The sequence below is a fragment of the Macaca thibetana genome, chromosome 9 (assembly GCF_024542745.1).
Source record: "Macaca thibetana thibetana isolate TM-01 chromosome 9, ASM2454274v1, whole genome shotgun sequence".
Taxonomy (NCBI): Eukaryota; Metazoa; Chordata; class Mammalia; order Primates; family Cercopithecidae; genus Macaca; species Macaca thibetana.
This window is the reverse complement of record NC_065586.1, coordinates 92,415,866-92,435,805: the sequence shown is the minus strand read 5'-3', so window position 1 is coordinate 92,435,805 and position 19,940 is coordinate 92,415,866. Positions and strand designations below refer to the sequence as shown.

At 40.3% G+C, this 19,940-nt stretch overlaps 3 protein-coding genes across 3 annotated transcripts in view; 2 read left to right on the top strand and 1 right to left on the bottom strand.

Moving 5' to 3' along the window:
• The window catches only part of OPALIN (oligodendrocytic myelin paranodal and inner loop protein), a 128,147-nt gene that overhangs the window by 30,991 nt on the left and 77,216 nt on the right, over positions 1-19,940 (top strand). The window lies entirely within an intron of this gene.
• The window catches only part of TLL2 (tolloid like 2), a 145,436-nt gene that overhangs the window by 72,535 nt on the left and 52,961 nt on the right, over positions 1-19,940 (top strand). Inside the window, 2 exon segments of the mRNA XM_050802867.1 lie at positions 10,874-11,029; positions 15,120-15,237. Of these exon segments, the coding sequence (XP_050658824.1) occupies positions 10,874-11,029; positions 15,120-15,237 (274 nt within the window).
• PGAM1 (phosphoglycerate mutase 1) overlaps positions 1-19,940 on the bottom strand; it is a 1,080,404-nt gene that overhangs the window by 1,035,729 nt on the left and 24,735 nt on the right. The window lies entirely within an intron of this gene.

Below are 19,940 nucleotides of genomic sequence, written 5' to 3'. Positions count from 1 at the left end.
ATGGTGATGATAGCAGTCCCCCAGTCTGCAATTCCCCTAAATGGCCCTGGTTTGTTCGAAGGGGATAAGGAATGTGCAGGCTGGGCCAGTCCCTCCACTCTGCATTACAGCAGCAGACAAGCATGTCTTTAAGCATCCGGGGCAGTTCTGAGGAGGAAGGAGACCTCGAAGTGAGGTGAGGGCAGGCCGTTCTAGCCAGTCCCTCCATCCTTCCCATCCCATCCCTCAGGATGCTGTCGGCGCCAACCCTGGATGCCTCTTGCTTTCATTTGAATGAAAGATAAGACACGTTGTGTCAATCTCGGATTCCCTTTAATAACAACTTGCCCCCCTTCCACCACCCCCAGGAAAAGAGACCGCCCAGGCAGGAGAAAGGATCTGAGGGAAGCGCCCAGTTTCGGCAGCAGGTTTATTTCCTGGCATTATGTGGCTCCCCTCAGCCCTGACGGTGGGGATTTGTGCCTCCAGCTTTGGGGAGGGGGAAAAGGCTGAACTACTCACTCAGCATCCCCTCCGGCAGACCCTTTGGTCAGAAGGCTGTCCCTCCTCTGGAGATGAGAGCTCAGCATGCATTTCAGGGCTGATAATGGGATTAATGAAATGGAGTGTGCAACGGCTCCATGAATGAAGCTGTGACTGTTTTGATAGAGCCTGATTTCCAGAACCATTTTCATGAAAGAGAATGGATCTTTCACTTTCAGTAACATTTCCTAAGGGCTTTGTGTGAAAGCAAATAATAATGGAATCTGGTTGAACCAGAGGACAGGCATCCCACAAACTTGGGTGCAAAACAGCGCTCGATGCTGGAATTCCTGACATCACTTATGTCAGTTTACTTGGGTGTAACAACTGAGCCCCACGAACTTCAGGCCCTCCTTTTTAGCCCCTCTCAAATGCAGACTTTCATAGCCATTGTGGCAGCTCACACTGAGCCCTTACTCACCGCAGGCATTTGACATTCATTACCTGGGTCACCACCGCCCTGCAGCAGGAAGTGAGGCTCCGAAGGGGAAGTGATTTGTCCAAAGCCACATAGGTAGCAAATGGCAGCATTTATCTTGAGCTTAAGTCCCCCTGACCCCAAACCCCTTGATCTTAACCTTTGGGCTGTATCAGTGGTTCCCAAACTTCACTGAGCTTTGTAATCACCTGGGGAGCTTTAGAAACTGCAGGTGCCTTGACTCCACTCTAAGGCCAATTGATTCTCAGTCTCAGAGCAGGGAGGCAGACACCAGAATTTTTTAAAAGCTCCCCAGTTGAATCTAATGTGCAGCCAGGTTTGAGAACCACTGTGCAGAATGATCTAGTCTCCCATTTACTAAGGGGCCTCAGCCTTTCGAGACTGCTGCAGGTGAGGTGCAAATTCACCCGTCACCTTTGGAGTGAAGGTTATGCAGATGGCTGGGCTCTCAGCGTGTTTACTTCCAGTGTGGGAATGACCAATTGCCTAATCTAAAAATTGCACTTCCTCACTGGAGAAGGCTGGCTCAGGCCTGGTTCTGTTTATGACATGGCTGTGCCTTCAGCTGGAAATAGAAGATTGAAAAGCAACAACCGCTTTGCTCTTTCAGAGAGGACAGGGCTCGCTCCTGGAGCCAGAGAATTTAAATGGGCTTTATTCCCCCCTCAACCCTACCCCAGCGTGTTAAATCCTGTCAGACGCCCTGAGCTCCTCTTCAAATGCAGGACTCTTGGCCATAATAAATAATTACATCCTTCTATTTGGACTCTGATTCCAGATAGTAGTAATCCAAGAAAATCCAATAATGACAGTTGCATTAAGATCCTTCTTCCAGGCTCAGCAGAACATCTGTTTAGACATATTTTTAATCGGCAAATGCTTCCTGTGTTGAGTCCTTAGCAAATTAAATTTCTCACTGGACCAAAGGGGAAGCTGTCATTCAATAACCCATTTCTGGAAATTACACCCTAGCTTCTTTCCAGGTGCACTTAAGATTTTCCCATGCTGACTTGGCTGCATAAAACCGACCCTTACAATACCAGGTCACATGTATATACAGCACAGCTTGTCAGAGAAACATGGAATATCTTAGTGTTATTTCCTTGAATAGAGAAGTATTTTTGCCCATTCTCCAAAGGAGAGTTGGCGACAGAGGAAAATTAAGAGACTTGTTGAAAACCATATGGGAACTGAGTAACAAACTTCTACTTGCTACATTGCTGCCTGTGATTACTTAAGACTGGATGATTCTCAGGATGTAAACATTAAGGGCTTCAGTGTTGCCAACATTTTGGAGAGGTTTCCAACACAGAGTTGTTTGGACTGTTGGGCTGTTTATTTTTAGAATAGCTCATCCCTTCTTTAATTCATTCATTCAAAATATAAAAATATTGAATGCTCACCACCAGTCAGGCACTGTGCAGGGTGTGGAGAATAAAGTGGGGAACAAGCTGGCAACAGTTCTTGCCCTCATGGAGCTTCCAGTCTACAAGAACAACTCACATTTGACATCTTGATGCAATTTGTAGTTTAGGGCTAGAATAGCAAATTAGAATATCTTCCGTAGAGGGCAGGCAGGTGATCTAAAAGGTAAAGTAAGCTGAATAGGACAATGTGAGGGGGGAGAGAGATTCCAGCAAACAGAACATGTGCTCTGACTATGAAGAGCAGGTGCTCCTAAACTCCAGTGGGTTGTACTATGATGGAAGATGGGCTGCTGTTGCCAAATCTTTCAGTTTTTAAAGAAAAACTAGAAAATCTGGATTCTTATGTGAAATCCCTTGATATTTAAAAGTTGGCTCCTACAGTGAGATTTTTTAAAAAACATAGTGTGGGCCAAAAGTGTCCAGGCCAAACAAAAACACATCTGCGGGTTGGGTTTATCCCAACATTGCAAGTGTATGACTTCTGTTCTAGAAATTCTGGTGGTAAGACAATCATTTTCAGGTTTAACAATGCATTACACACCAACTTTCTGGGTCTGGAAATATGACTAACTAGATGAGTAGGAACCCCTTATACAAGCAGAGGAACACTGAAAAAAATACCACATTTTCGCGACCCCAAATGGAAAATACGGAGTTGAGTTCAAAGGAAAGAAAGGTGAATGGCGATGATCAGAAGAGAATAAGGAACATAACTCACAGAAGGTAGCCTCAGATGCTGTCGATGTTAGCAGCAGCAAATCCGTACAGGTCTGCAGCAATTTGATTTTTGCCTCCTCGGAGGAAAGAATTCAGCCAAGGGGCATAAGGCAGAGTGAGAGACCCAGGCACACTTTAGAGCAGGAGTGAAAGTTTATTGAAAAGTTTTAGACACCTGTAATCCCAGCACTTTGGAAGGCCAAATGGGGTGGATCACTTGAGGCCAGGAGTTCGAAACCAGCCTAGCCAACATAGTGAAACCCCATCTCTACTGAAAACAAAAATTAGCTGGGCATGGTTGCACATGTCTGTAACCCCAGCTACTTGGGAGGCTGAGGCAGGAGAATCTCTTGAACTTGTGAGGTGGAGGTTGCAGTGAGCCGAGACTGCACTGCACTCCAGCCTGGGCAACAGAGTAAGACTGAAAAGCATTTCTAGGAGGGAGAAGTGAGATGTAAGAAATAGCAGTGAGCAAGGGAATGGGTGAATATGAAGGCAGATATCAATCTGTATTGCAAACAAACACAAATAAGTCATTGATAATGGTGACTAATTTGGGGTCTTCAAAGCAAGCAAATAATAACATGAAAAATTGGAGGGTATCTTACAAATTAAAATATTTTAAAAGCCCTGCATTTCTTAGAATGAGGCTGTGGTTTCTGGTTGCTTCAGATCTGCCTTCTTTTTTTTTTTTTTTTTTTCTTGAGATGGAGTCTCCCTCTGTAGCCCAGGCTGGAGTGCAGTGGCGCAATCTAGGCTCACTGTGAGCTCTGTCTCCCCTCCCAGGTTCATGCCATTCTCCTACCTCAGCCTCCCGAGGAGCTGGGACTACAGGCACCCACCACCATGCTTGGCTAATTTTTTGTATTTTTTAGTAGAGACAGGGTTTCACCATATTAGCCAGGATGGTCTCGGTCTCCTGACCTCGTGATCCTCCTGCCTTGGCCTCCCAAAGTGCTGGGATTACATGTGTGAGTCACCACGCCTGGCCGCCCAGATCTGTCTTCTTAGTTCACTAATTCTTTATACTTTAAAAAGTCAAGTATGAATGTTAAACATGAAAGGCAATATTAAAGAATAGAAAGCACATAATGGAAATAAAAAGTAATTATAGAAAAATTTCTTAATCTAATATAAAGCAAGAAAGGAGAATAAAAGGAGGAAAAGAAAACAAAAGAAAAAAAAGAAAGCATAAAACAAAAGGAAGGTAATAAGTCCAGATATATCAGTGATAAAATACATGTAATTCACCTGTTAGAAGATTCTCAGGTTGAACAACAAGAAAAAAAATCTAGCTGTTTGCTGCTTATAAGAGACAGCCCTAAGGTTGGGCGCGGTGGCTCACGCCTGTAATACCAGCACTTTGGGAGGCCGAGGCGGGTGGATCACGAGGTCAGGAGATCAAGACCATCCTGGCTTACACGGTGAAACCCTGTCTTTACTAAAAATACAAAAAATTAGCAGGGCGTGGTGGCGGGTGCCTGTAGTCCCAGCTATTTGGGAGGCTGAGGCAGGAGAATGGTGTGAACCTGGGAGGCGGAGCTTGCAGTGAGCTGAGATCATGCTATTGCACTCCAGCCTGGGTGACAGAGTGAGACTCTATCTCAAAAAAAAAGAGAGAAATCCCTAAAACCTAATTAAACTTACATGTAGAAATCCTTAAAAAAAATTAGCAAATGAAATCCAACAATGTATAAAAAAGAATTATACAGCATAACCCAGTGGAATTTATTCCAGGTATGCAAGGCTGATTCAACATTTGAAAATCAACCTATAGAACCTGCTACATCAATGAGCTAATAAAGAAGAATCCTGTTATCACAGCAATTGGTTAAGAAAACACATTTAACAAAATCTAACACCTATTCATGATAAAAACTCAACAAATTAGGAATAGAGAGGAATTATCTTAACTTAATACAGAGTGTCTAGAAAAAACCCTACAGCTTACATTATACTCAATGGTTGAAAGACCAAACACCTTTTCCCAAGACCCAGAACAAGGCAAGAATATCCGCTCTCATACTCTCATTCAGCGTAGTTCTGGAAGTTCCAGACACTGCAGTAAAGCATGAAAAACAAAGAAAAGGCAAACAAGTTGGAAAGAAAAAAATAAAACTGTCCCTATCTGTAAATGACATGTTTGTCTACATAGAAGATCCTAAGAAATCTATTAAGAAGCAAGTAAAGTCCAAAAACCTCCTAGAACCAATCAATGAGCTCAACAAAATTTCAGAAATTCAAGGCCAGCACATTTCTATATTGGAAATATAAAATTCTATAATGGCTCACATTTCTATATTCTAACAATGAACATGCAAAAACCAAAATTAAAAATGCAATGGCATATACACAATCACTCCAAAGAGGATGAAATACTTGGATACACAGTTAATAAAATTTGTACAGGATTTGTGTGATGAAAATTAAACAATGCTGATGAAAAAAATCCAGACAGACCTAAATCAGTGGAAAGATACGCTGCATTCCTGGATTGGAAGACGCATATAGTAAGGATGCCAGTTCTCTCCAGATTGTTCTATAGGTTTAATGCAATTTCTATCTCAACATAGTTTTTTATTTTCGTTTTTTGCAGGCATAGACAAGTTTATTCTAACATTTATATGGAAAGATAACTAAAACAATTATGAAAAAGAAGACTGAAGGGGTGTAATCACTCTACCCTATATAAGGCTTACTCTATAGCTACAGTAATCAAGCCGGTATGGCACTGGCAGAGTGATAAACATATAGACCAATGTAACAGAGAACCCAAAAATAGACCCAATTACTGTATGACCCAGTAATTCCACTCTTGGATATTTATCCTGGATAAATGAAAACTTACCTTTACACAAAAATCTGTACATGAATGTTCATAATGGCTTTATTTGTAATAGCAGGAAACAATCCAGATATCCTTCAACAGGTGAATGGGTAAACAAACTGTGGTACATCCATACCATGGACTACTACTCAGCAATAAAAATAAACTATTCATACAGGCAACAACTTAGATGAATCTCCAGGGAATTATGCTGAGTGAGAAGAGCATAATTATTATCCCTATTATATGCTGTATGCTTCTATTTATATGATATTCATCAAATGACAGAATTTTAGAAATGGAAACAGACTGGTGGTTGCCAGAATTTTGCTATGGATGGAGGAAAGGGGAAAGCGGGGTAGATATTGTTACAAAATAACAGCATGAGGGATACTTATGGTGTTGAAACTGTTCAGTATCATGAATGTGGTGGTGGATACATAAAACTGTAAGTGTGATATAATTGTCTTACAGGCATACACACACAAATTAGTACAAGTAATGCTAGAGATATCTGAGTGAAATCAGTGGTTTGTATCAATGCCCATATCCTAGTTGTGTTATTGTACTGTAGTTTTACAAAATGTTACCATTAGAGGAAATGAAATCTCTGAAATTATTTACTACAGCTGCATGTGAATCTACAACTATCTCAATAAAAATTTCAATTTACAAAAAGCTATTTTAGATACCAAAAAAGATAATATTGAACCTCAATATTAGGATAATTGCAAAGCTTGTTGTATTATTTGTTGTGGGAAATGTAATTAACTCAGAGAATAACACCCATTCAATGACTCACTAAAAAAAAGTAATTATACAAACAGATTGAAAACGGATAGAAAAAAGCTATATGAGGCAAACACTAACCAAAATAAAAAAGTGTGTAGCAGGCCAGGCATGGTGGTGCATGCCTGTAATCCCAGCATTTTGGGAGGCCAAGGTGGGCAGATCGCTTGAGCTCAGGAGTTTGAGACCAGTCTGGGCAACATGATGAAACCATGTCCCTACAAAAAATAAAAAAATTAGCCAGAGTGGTGGTGCATGCCTGTGGTCCCAGCTACTTGGGAGGGTGAGGTGGGAGGATGGCTTGAACCCAGGAGGCAGAGGTTGCAGTGAGCTGAGATCGTGCCACTGCACTCCAGCCTGGGTGACAGAGCCAGACTTTGACTCAGATAAAAAAATGTGTAGCAATATTTATATCAGACAAAACAATCATTATTATGAATGAATATTATTATAAAAAGGATTACTAATGATAAAAGAAAAATTTATCTGGAATTAACAATTCTAAACTTGTCTTACTTAATCAACATAGTCTTGAACAATCTAGAGCAAAAATTAAGGAGAGAGAAAATAACAATTCATAATCTTAGTTCTGGAGGTTTTGCTTAAAGCACCTTTCTTAGTAACTGATACACTAAGAAGCCAAAAATCTGTGTAAGCAGAATATTTGAACAATATATGAAACCCATCAATTAGACATCACATATTATTGTAAGAAAACATGGAACATTTATAAAAATCAGTCTTGTATTAGCTTACTAAGGAAGGCCTAAATACCAAAGAATCAATACTTTAGAGCAAGGACCAGCCATCTATGATCAGTAGGCCAAATCCAACTTCCTGTTTTGCAAATAAAGTTTTATTGGCACACAGCCATATCCATTTATTGACATATTATCTATGGCTGCTTTCACACTTCAATGGCAGAGTTAAGTAGTTGTAACAAAGAATATATGACCCACAAAGCTTAAAATATTTACTATATGGCCTTTTATAGAAAAATTGCTGACCTCTGCCATGAAGAATAGGTTATTAGAACACAGTGCAGTGTTAGAAATCAATAATACACACACAGACAAATTTTTAGAAATTAAAACCCATACTTTGAAATAATTCAGAGGTCAAAGAAGAAAGTCTAAATGGAACTTAAAGAATGTATCAAGGGGCCGGGTGCGGTGGCTCAAGCCTGTAATCCCAGCACTTTGGGAGGCCGAGACGGGTGGATCACGAGGTCAGGAGATCGAGACCATCCTGGCTAACACGGTGAAACCCCGTCTCTGCTAAAAAAAAATACAAAAAACTAGCCTGGCGAGGTGGCGGGTGCCTGTAGTCCCAGCTACTCGGGAGGCTGAGGCAGGAGAATGGCGTGAACCCGGGAGGCAGAGCTTGCAGTGAGCTGAGATCTGGCCACTGCACTCCAGCCTGGGTGACAGAGCAAGACTCCGTCTCAAAAAAAAAAAAAAAAAAAAAAAAAGTATCAATATCTAACATTGAAAATGTACATTTCAAAATATGAGACACAGGAAAAGAAGACATCAGAGAGAAATTTAGCCCTGAAAATGTTAATATTTATAAGAAAGATTTAAAATTAATGTGCCAAGTATTCAACTCAAGAAGCTAGAAAAGGATTGCCAATTGATTTTGGACAAGAGTGCCAGACAATTCCATGGAGAAAAACTAGTCTTTTCTACAAATGGCCCTAGAACAGTTAGATGTTTACATACTAAAGAGTGAAGTTGGAGCCCTACCTCACACCATATACAAATATTAACTAAAAATGCATCAAAGACCTAGATATAAGAGTTAAAACTATAGAATTCTTAGAATAAAACATATGTATAAATCTTTGTGATCTTGAATTAGGCTATAGTTTCTTAGATATGACACCAAAAGCACAAGCAACATAAGAAGATCATAGATACATTGGACTTCATTAAAAACAGCTGTGCTTCAAAGGACACTATTATAAAATTGCAAAGACAACCTACAGAATGGAAGAAAGATTTGGAAATTATATATCTGACTAGAGCCTGGTATCCAGAATATATAAAGACTAATTATAACACAACAATAAAAGACAACCCAATTAAGAAATGAATAAATAATTTGAATAGATATTTCTCTGAAGAAGATATACAAATGACCGCCAAGTACATGGAAGAGATGTTCAACATCATTAGTCATTGGGGAAATGAAAATCAAAACCAAAATGAGATTCCGCTTCACACCATTAGGATGACAATAATAAAAAAGATTGACAATCACAAGTGTTGATGAGGATGTGGAGACATTGGAACCCTAGTGTATTGCTGGTGGGAATGTAAAATGGTGCCACTGCTTTGAAAAACAGTCTGGTAGTTTCTCAAAAGATTCAATATAGAGTTACCATATGACCCAGCAATTCCACCCCAGACATGTACCGAAGAGAAATGAAAAAACTATGTCCACAAAAATGTGTACATGAATGTTCATAGAAGCACTATTCCTAACAGCCAAAAAGTAGAAATAACCTAAATGTCCACCAACTGAAGAACAGATAAACAAACTGTGGTATGGGCATACAATGGAATATTACTCAGCCATAAAATGAAGAACTGATTCATACTACAACATGGGTGATCCTTGAAAACATGCCAAGTGAAAGAAGCCAGACACAAAAGGCCACATGTGGTGTGATTCCATCTCTAGGAAATGTCCAGAATAGGCAAATTCATAGAAACAAAGTTGATTACTGGTTGCCAAGGACTCAGGGAAGGGAGAAATAGGGAGTGACTGTTAATGGGTACATAGTTTCTCTTTGGAGTGATGAAAATACTGTAGAATTAGATAATGGTGGTGGTTTCACAACTTTGTGAAAATACTAAAAGTCACTGAATGGTATACTTTAAAAGGGTAAATATGGTGTGTGAATTCTATCTCAATTTTTTTAAATAAAAGAGAAAAGAAGCTAGAAATGAAACGTCAGGATAAAACAAATGAAAATAGAAGGAAGTAATAAAGTAAATAACATTAATGTAATAAAGAAAAGTGAAAAGAATTAATCAGGCGCGGTGGCTCATGCCTGTAATCCCAGCACTTTGGGAGGCCTAGGTGGGCGGATCACTTGAGGTCAGGAGTTCGAGACCAGCCTGGCCAACATGGTGAAACCCCATCTCTTGTAAAATACAAAAATTAGCCGGACATGGTGGCATGTGCCTATAATACCAGCTACTCAGGAGGCTGAGGCAGGAGAATCACTTAAACCCAGGAGGTGGAGGTTGCAGTGAGCTGAGATTGCGCCACTGCAACCGAGGTGATAGAGTGAGACTCTGTCTCAAAAAATAAATATATAAATAAACAAAAACAAAGAAAAGAGTCGGCAAAAACAAAACCTGATTTTTAGGAGAAAAAGTATAAAAACTAGAGCGAAAATGCTCCAAATTATAATAATGAGGGATTCTAAGCAAGCCAACTGAAAACAAAATTTTAAATTATCTGACTGGTGAATGAAATGCATGCAGATTCAGTGACTGGTGTCCATGGGTTTCAGCATTCTGTTCCACCCACCCACCTCTGCCATTGGGGGAGGCCTAACGTGTGGACTCAGAACCTTCCATCGAACCTCCTTGTGTTTCCCACACTACTGTCTTAAGGGTCCAGATGCCAAAAGTTGGGAGTTTTATGAGGGTCTGCTTTTTCCAGGGTTTTTCTTACAAATAATTTTTCCAGTGTCACAATCTGATCCACTCTCCTTGTTGTACTGGCCAAATTATTTCAAAATATGCAACACTGACCATTTTGGATCAAGGCAAGGGATTGACTCAGTTTGTTCCCCAAATGCTTGTGGCTCTGAGCAGAAAGTCCACCCCAACCTCAGCCCCACCCAAAGAGCTGTGAGGTATCCCCACCCATTTGATTCTGTGGCCCCATGTGACCTCTTTCAAGGCCTCAGACAAGCCAAACCCACTCCCATCATAGCCCTGTATGTTTATTACATGTACTCTTCCCCCATCTGGAAAACTACCACCCAGGGCTTCCAAACCCTGAACTGATGAAATAGCCCCTTTAGAACATGTTTTAACACCCCCTTTTTGGAATCGTGGATAATACAACCTCAGCCATAATTCACAGGAGGAATCAAAGGGCAAAGTCAATAGTAACCCAACTGTCTTGCAGATGGCCAGGAGAATACCACACTCCTGCACAGCCCTGGGACCTCGCATGCCACAGTTGAAACCTTCTCTCCCCGGGTCCGAAGAGCCACAACCTCAAGGACAGAGAGGATATGGCCTGGCGGAGTCATCCCCTACATCATTGGAGGGAACTTCACTGGTCAGTAGCCACAGACAAGGCCTGCTTTGGGTCAGGGTGCTTTGTCACCCTGGGTTGAGACAGTCCTTCTAGGAAGGACCTGGGTGGGATGGAGCAGATGTTCAGGACCACAGCAGACCTACAGATGGTGTCCCCCTCTTGCCAGCAAGGCCTGGCCCACCAGTCCTGGGGAAATTGCAATCTCTGTTGGGGCTATGTCCTCAAAGTTGGTTACCTTGCTCCCGATGCTTCGTGTGGGGAGTGACCTGGAAGGACCTTGAAGGATAAGCGGGGTTTGCATAATGACTGTTTGAGGACAAGCCCTCCACAGAGAAGAAAGTCCATGAGCAACTGCACGTGATTGGCTTCCCTGTCCTCTGCCTGGATGAGCGTCCTGGACTCAGAGGTCCCCTGCCACCACCCACAAGCAGTGTTCCACTCAGTGACCAAAGCGACCAGTGGACATGGCATGACTCCCTGGGTCCAAATCTCAGCTCCAGTACTTGCCAGCAAAATGCCCTGGGGAAATTAGCCTCTCTGTGCCTCAGTTCCCTCTTCTGTAAATGGGGATGATAATATCTTCTACCCATCTGGTTGTTTTGAGAATCAGATGGATTACTGTAGATAAAGCACTTAGAGTGGTGCCTGGCAGACAGTAATGAGTAAGTATCTGATATTAGTATTCCCTTTAAAATATGTGAATCATTCGCGGCTTCCTGTTGCCACTAGAATGAAATTCCTGACCACGGACCTGTAAGGCCCTCCCTCGAGTACCCCGCCATCCCTCTCCTGCCTGGCCTTTGACCCTCTCTCCCCTTCTCCCATCCTTCATCCCTATGCTCTGGCCTCACCAGCCATGTGCCTATCCCAAGACGTGCCCACCTCATAGGCCCCTGCGCACTCACACTTCAACTTGCCTTCTGTCTCCCTTGGATGCCCTTTCCCCAGGTCTTTGCATGGCTGTCTTCTTATCATTTGAGTCTTATGTCAAGGGACACTTCACAGGAAGGCCTTCCGCCCTGCCCCCGTCAGCACCTCCCTGTCCCCAGACCCTGCTTTATAACCTTGGCAGCACTTACCATGACCTGAACTCACTTTACTTCTATTTCTGTTTCATTTATTTTTGTCTCTGCCTCAGCTCTGTGGGAGCAGCAGTCTTTTTCTGTCTCATTTCCGCTTCCGTATCTCCAACACGGAGACCAGGGCCCGGCACATCCTAGGCAGGTAGTAAATCTGCCCACTGCATACCTGCGGCCAATGTCAGTGGAATGCCTGAGTGACAAGCCACACTGAGAGACTTTCCCAGGCTCTCAGTGTCACTTACAAGTCCTTTCCCTCCCTGTGGCTCTGTGACCTCTACTCAGAGGTGGCTGATGAAGGCAGATTCCCTGAGGATTTGCCAAAGCCACTGAGAACCGCTGATGAGTAAGTTAGGGAACAGTGAAGACCTCAGCAGCAGGGCAGCGGAATTCCTGCAGTTCCCTTTTGCTCCCACAGCATTAACCCACGGCTTCCTAGTGCCAGGTGCTTAACTAGGGATTGGTGATAAAAAAGATGACTAAGATTTCATCCTGCCCTCAAGGAGGTCTGTTCTCACAGCAGAGAGAGGTGAGTGCCTAAATCAAAAAAAAAAATAGAAACGATAAACAGCTACAAACTTTTGTTCCTTGGTATCCTAACTGTGTTCTTTCAGATCTGGTGTGCTTTTCTGACCAAAGATTTATATTCCTTTCATCAAAGTGAACTAATGTTATATGAAAGAATTTTGTTGACACAAGTATTTCATGTTATTAGGTAATTAGTAGGGTTGCTATTTTTGGTAAGTGATTGAGCTATAAACAATTTGAGCCAAAAATGTCAAGATGTCAGAAAAGAAATGCACAGCTAAGTTATTCTATTTTTTGTTGTTGTTTGTTTTTTCTTGCTTTCTTTTATTTTTTTTGAGACAGGGTCTTGCTCTGTTGCCCAGGCTGCAGTGCAGTGGCATGATCATGCCTCAGTGCAGCCTTAACCTTTCGGGCTCAAGTGATCCTCCCACCTCAGCCTCCTGAGTAGCTGAGACTACAGGCATGTGCCACCAAGCCCAGCTAATTTTTTTTTTCTTAATTGTTTGTAGAGACAGGGTTTCACCACGTTGCCCAGGCTGGTCTCAAACTCCTGAGCTTAAGGGATCCACCTGCCTTGGCCTCCCAAAGTGCTGGGATTACAGGCATGAATCACCATGCCCAGCTGTTATTCTTTATTCTATGTGAATGTTTTTAGGGACAACAATGTGATACCATCCCCACATCCTGTAGGAATGATGGGAGCCTCCCCGAGTGCTGTTGCACTAGTCCATTTGTGTTGCTCTAAAGGAATACCTGAGGCTGGGTAGTTTCTAAGGAAAAGAAGTTTGTTTTGGCTCACGGCTCTGCCGGCTATCTGAGAAGCATGGTGGCAGCATCTGCTCCTGGTGAGGCCTCAGGAAGCTTGCAATCATGGTGGAAGGCAACAGGAAGCCAGAACATCACATGGTGGGAGGGAGGAAGAGAGAGGTGGGGGAGGTGCCACACACTTTTAAACAACCAACTCTCACATGAACTCAGAGTGAGAGTTCACTCACCAAGGGGATGGTGCTAAAGCCCTTCTTGAGGGATCCACCCCCATGACCCAAACATCTCCCACCAGGCCCACTCCAACACTGGGAATTATGTTTCAAAATGAGATTTGAAGGGGACAAACATCCAAGTGATGTCAGCTGTTTTGTTTTGCTTGTAATTTTTGTTTTTGTTTTGCATTGAGGGCCCTGGAGAACTCATACCTCCGACTCCCACCATCCTTCCTACTTCCCAGACAACTGTTTTTTCCTAGATCCTTCTCATTGCTTCTAGGAAAATTTAAACAGTCTTCCTTCTAGATTTTGAAAAGAACTGACTGACTATATGTAACTGTCAGCCTGGAGTTTTACTATTTAGCAAATTTCCACTCAAGGAAATACCAAGACAGGTTCAGAAAAAGTATGAAATTCACCTATTTTCAAAGGCCTGGAAGAAAAATTAGGCTCAAGGATTCCCCACAAGACACTGAAACTCTGTGCAAAAACACACAGATGTATATGCAAATAGAATTTTTAGAGTGCATAGGAGCACTCTCCTAAAATTCTAAAAGAAAATGAGGGGGTGAAGTACAGTGCTGGTGAGCTGGAGTTGACTCCCCCCTACTTCAAAAGCCTGCAGTTTCCAAATGGAAAAACCTGGATAAGGTTTTGTAAATGTTTGGAAAATACTTTCAATACAAAGGAAAATTTGGGAAGCCCAGGATATTTTGAAAATCTATTTTTACCCTCCCTTCCAATCCACAAACTCCTACTCTCTAGGTTTTGGCAACTGAGAAAAGTTATGTTGTGTTTTTAGCAAGGGAAATCCTGATTCCTGGAAATTCCTGGAATATTTCTATTCTGGGTCACCAGAACAAGGTTTTTTTTTTTGTTTTTTTTTTTGAAAATATTTAATTGACAAATAAAAATTGTATATATTCAAGGTATACAACATGAAGATTTGATGTATTATGTCTTGATCACCATAATCAAATTAATTAACACATCCATCACCACTCAAGCTTACACTGGAGGGCTGGTGAGGACACAAAATCTGTTCTTTTATCAAATTTCAAGTAAACGATACAGTATTATTAACAATCTTTTTTTTTTTTAAATTGTTGGAACATCCTTTGTTTTAACTCAGCATGCTTTAAAGCAGCTAAAGAGGCTGGGTGCCGTGGCTCACGCCTGTAATCCCAACACTTTGGGAGGCCAAGGCTGGCGGATCACCTGAGGTCAGGAGTTGAGACCAGCCTGACCAACATGGTGAAACCCCGTCTCTACTAAAAATACAAAATTAGCCGGATGTGGTGGCGCATGTCTGTAATCCCAGCCACTCAGGAGGCTGAGGCAGGAGAATCGCTTGAACCCGGGAGCTGGAAGTTGCAGTGAGCCGAGATCGCGCCATTGCACTCCAGCCTGGGCAACAAAGGTAAAACTCCGTCTCAAAAAAAAAAAAAAAAAAAAAAAAAAAAGCATCTAAAGAAAGTATGGACCCACCATTGAAGTTGAGTGCTTGCCCTGTTGTTTCAGGGAGCCAGAGGGCCATTTTTAAGCAGGCCATGAGACACTGGGAGAAGCACACCTGTGTGACCTTCATAGAAAGGACCGACGAGGAAAGCTTTATTGTATTCAGTTACAGAACCTGTGGGTAAGTAAGCAAAAGCGAGGCCGCCTCTGCAGAATCAGTCGGATGGCTCATGAGTCTTGAGTTTTCTCTGTAGACCTAAGTATTTCCAATGAGCTGTTATTTAGAGGAGTCCAGGGTTTGCTAGAAACTTTCTGCCCTTGGTAAAATTACAATCCAGTGGCAAAGCTGGTGGGTCAAGAGGAAGATTCCAGGAGACTCCATGAAGACCAGGGGTCCTGCCACTAGGAGAGCAACAGAAGGAACTGGTGGTGTGTCACATGAAGACTTAAGGCAGTGGTTCTTAACCTCTTGGGTTTGGTGTCCCCATTTAGAATCTGATGAACCGGTGGGCTTTCCTTCTTCAAGAATAGATAAATATGTATGTAAAATTTTGCATTTAATTTGAGGGACTCTACAGATTTACAGACTTCCTTCAGAAAACAATATATAATAAAATGACTGGCTTATGGCTAAAGTTATCTGTTATGTCAATAAATATATGTGATATACTTTCCTACTGAAAGAAAAAGGTTCTCATGTTGGATCAAAAACCCAAACCTGGCCGGGAGTGGTGGCTCACGCCTGTAATCTCAGCAGTTTGGGAGGCTGAGGCGGGCGGATCACCTGAGGTTGGGAGTTCCAGACCAGCCTGGTGGTCCAGACCATGGTGAAACCCCATCTCTACTAAAAATACAAAATTAGCCAGGTGTGGTGGCACATGCCTGTAATCCCAGCTACTTGGGAGGCTGAGGCAGGAGAATCACTCGGGGCTGGGAGGCAGAGGTTGCAGTGAGCCGAGATCCTGCCATTGCACTTCAGCTTGGGCAACAAGAGCAAAACTCCATCTCAGAACAAAACAAAACAAAACAAAAAAACAAAACCAAACCCAACTACATGTTCTATACATAAGATGATTACTGAAGAAAACAACCTAGAGAGGTTTAAAAGTAAAAGGAAAGAAGCCATACAGGTAAATGCTAACAAAGAGAAAGCTGGGATCACAATTTTAGTTGTTGACTAGGTTTTCACTGTTTTGTTTTTGTTTTTAAAGTCAGAAAATGTTAAACAAAACCAAAGCCGAGACACTTTATAATGAGAAAGGGTATAAGCGACGGTGAGAATATAACTGTCATAAATCTTTATGCACCAAATAGCATAGCATCAAGAGTCATAAAACGACTTAATTCATTTCTGTCAACCCAAGTAAGTCAGTGTCACGTTGACCAAAAAATAAGTAGAGATTCACAGAATCTCTAAAATAAACTGAAAAATACAGTTACTAGAGTTGATTCTACAGGTCTATCAGATTCTATAACCTCATAACACATTTTTTTAAATGGCCCATCTATTAAGCATTAAGAACATCTTAACGAATTCTAAAAGGCAGAAATAGCACCAAGATATTTTCTGATTGCAAAGCAGTGAAACTGGACATAATATAATAACAAAAATAGAATAAATATTAGCTGGTGAGTTAAAAGTCCCCCCATGCTTCCCTTTTTATAGCTCTTAGATCATAAAAACAGCAAGATTAAAATTGCAGAATGTCTAGATAATGAAAGTCCTGTGGTTCAAAAATAAAAGAGATATAGCTAAAGCTATGTCCAGACAAAAACCCACAGACTTAAATATCCACATCACCCATTGACAATAGTGACAATGAAGTATTCAATTTAAGGAAGCTAGCAAAAATAATACTTACAACCCACCACCATCACCACAACAAAATAAACTTAAGGAGAGTACAAGGAAACAGACAAGGTGAAATATTATAGGGCTAACAAATTCAAGAGTAAATTATTTGAATAAACAAACAAGCAGAAAACAGTAGACAAACCACTTGTTAGTTTAACTGAGACAAAATATGACCATACAGAAATAGATAGTGTTAGAAGTGAAAATGGGAGAAACAGCCACAAATTCAGCAGAATCACAAAGGAGTAAGTAGTTTGCAAAACTGTAGGGCAAGGAGTGTAAAATGTGGATAATGTGAAAGTCTTCAAGGTAAATATAAAGTACTGGTACAGACCAAGAACTTTGAATGAAGTTGAAGAACGGAGGGAAAAAGCCATCTCCCACAAAGCACCAGACCCAGAGTTTCACAAGTGAATCCTTTCAAAACTTTAAAAACAGATTATTCTGGTATACTTAAACTTTTTAGAGCATGTAGAAAGAAGAATACTTTCAAATTACTTTTGAGGAACTGTTATGACATTACTACCTTGAAATGAAAAGGATGGCACCAAATAAATGAGAAAGAAAGGAAAACATGATAAAAAAGATAAGAAAGAAAAAATTATAGACTCATCTCACATGTGAATAGCCATGCAAAATCCTAAATAAAATGTTAGCACATAGAATTCAGCAGCAGAAGAAAAGAAGAGGAGGCTGCCAAATACATTTATCTAGGGAATACAAGATTAGTTCAACATTAGAAAATCTATTCTCAAGTTTCATTGGTCAAAGAAGAGAAGCTATATTCATATCTCAATAGATGCTAAAAGGCACCTGTACAATACAGCATGCAGTTTTTATTTTAAAAAAGTAACCAAGGTAGCACAGAAATAGATGTCAAGGATAGGTTCTTGCATTACAAATATATATATATATATATACACAAATATACATTTATATAAATAACTTCCAACCAAAAGCCAGTATCATGTTTATCAATGATACTTCTAGAAGCATTTAATTTTAGTTAAAATCAGGAACCAGTTTAAGATGTTTAGGGATACCACAATTATTTAGCATTGTTTTGGAAATACTAATTAATATAAATTAGACAAGAGAAAGAAAGAAACACTGTGAATATTGGCAAGAACAAAGAGGCAATGTTTGCACTGACGGGAGATAACGTGATTGTGTGCCTAGAAACCCCAGAATATCAGTTGAAAAGCTGTTAGAAACACAAGGAGACTCTATTAAGTGACCACAAAATTAATTAATTAACAAAACTAGGTGACTGATTTTCTTTATACATGAAATAGTTTGATACACTTTTATCATGGGAAAAAAATCACAACTTTAATAGAAACATAATAGACACTATATCTAAGACTAAACGTAAATGTGCCAGACCTATAGGAAGAAAATGCTAACACTCCCAGGAACCTAACAAAAAAAAGTAAAAATAGAAAGCATATTGCTTCCTGGTATAGGAATACTCAACATAGTAAAGATGTCAGAACTCCCTAAAATAAGCTGTAAATTCATGCCTTTCTGATTTCAACACCAACATTTATATATATATATGTACATGTGTATGTATGCATACATATTTTTAGAGCTTGAACAAATGATACTAGAGTTTATCTGGAGGAACAACCATGTGGAAATAACTAGAGAGAGAGAGAGAAACAGAGAGAGGGAGAGAGAGAGAGAGAGAAAACAGTAATGACAGAGGTAGCTATCTAATGGTCTAACCAAACATGCAGAATATTAAAATGCAAAGGGAAGATAATAACAAAACAGTTTGGAACTTAAGGGAAAAATAGATATATAGAAAAAAGGGTCCAAAATGAATATACCTATACACAAATTTGGGTAAGAGTTTAAATGAGTGAGAGAAAGTCAATAGTGATATTTGAATATTGGGATAATTTAGATAGCTCTCTGTGAAAAAAAGAAAAAAAGCTGGACTCCTACCTCACTTCTTATACCAAAAACTATTCTAGCTAGATCAAAGATGTAAGTATTGAAGAAAAAGAAATGGAAGAAAGAAAGAAAAAATCCAAAAGAGTATAAGAAGGAAACAAGAGTAATTTTATTTATAATCTTGAAATATGGATGACCTTTCTAAGCAGCACATAAGAAAATGAAGACATTTTATAATACTAACATTAAAAACGTTTGTAATGCAAAAAGAAAACAAAACAATACATAAACAAAAACAAAGTCAAATGAGAACATACAAAGTGAGCAAAATACTTGCAACACTCTTGACTAGTTTCTCTAATTTACAAAGGGTTCTTAAATATCAATCTTAAAAAAATGGACAACCCGAAAGAAAACAGGGGTAAGAGGTGCTCACATAGTTCACAGAAAAAAAAAAGAGTCACATAAAATATGTGAAAAACCATCCAGCCTCAATGCAGTGAAATCCCATTTTTTACCTATCCAATTGGCAAAAATAGTGGGATAAAACCAGTGTTGGCCAGGATAAGGGAAATGGGACTTAAATATTTTTTAAGCTTCTGTGAGTAAACAGTAGGTGTATATATTTTTTGGGTACCCGAGATGTTTTGATACAGGCATGCAATGTGAAATAATCACATCATGGAGAATGGGGTATCCCTCCCCTCCAGCATTTATCCTTTGTGTTACAAACAATCCAGGTACACTCTTTTAGTTATTTTTAAATGTACAATTAAGTTATTATTGACTATAGTCCCCCTGTTTTTTTGTCAAATAGTGTATCTTATTCATGCTTTCTTTTTTTTTTTTTCACCCATTAACCATCTCCACCTTCCCCACCAGTCCCCTACTACCCTTCCAGCCTCCCATAACCATCCTTCTAGTCTCTATCTGCATGAGTTCAATTGTTTTAATGTTTAACTCCCACAAATAAGTGAGAACATATGATGTTTGTCTTTCTGTGCCTGGCTTATTTTAATTAACATAATGATCTTCAGTTCCATTCCTGTTGTTGCAAATGACAGGATCTCATTCTTTTTTATGGCTGAATAGTACTTCATTGTGTACTTGTACATATTTTCTGTGCG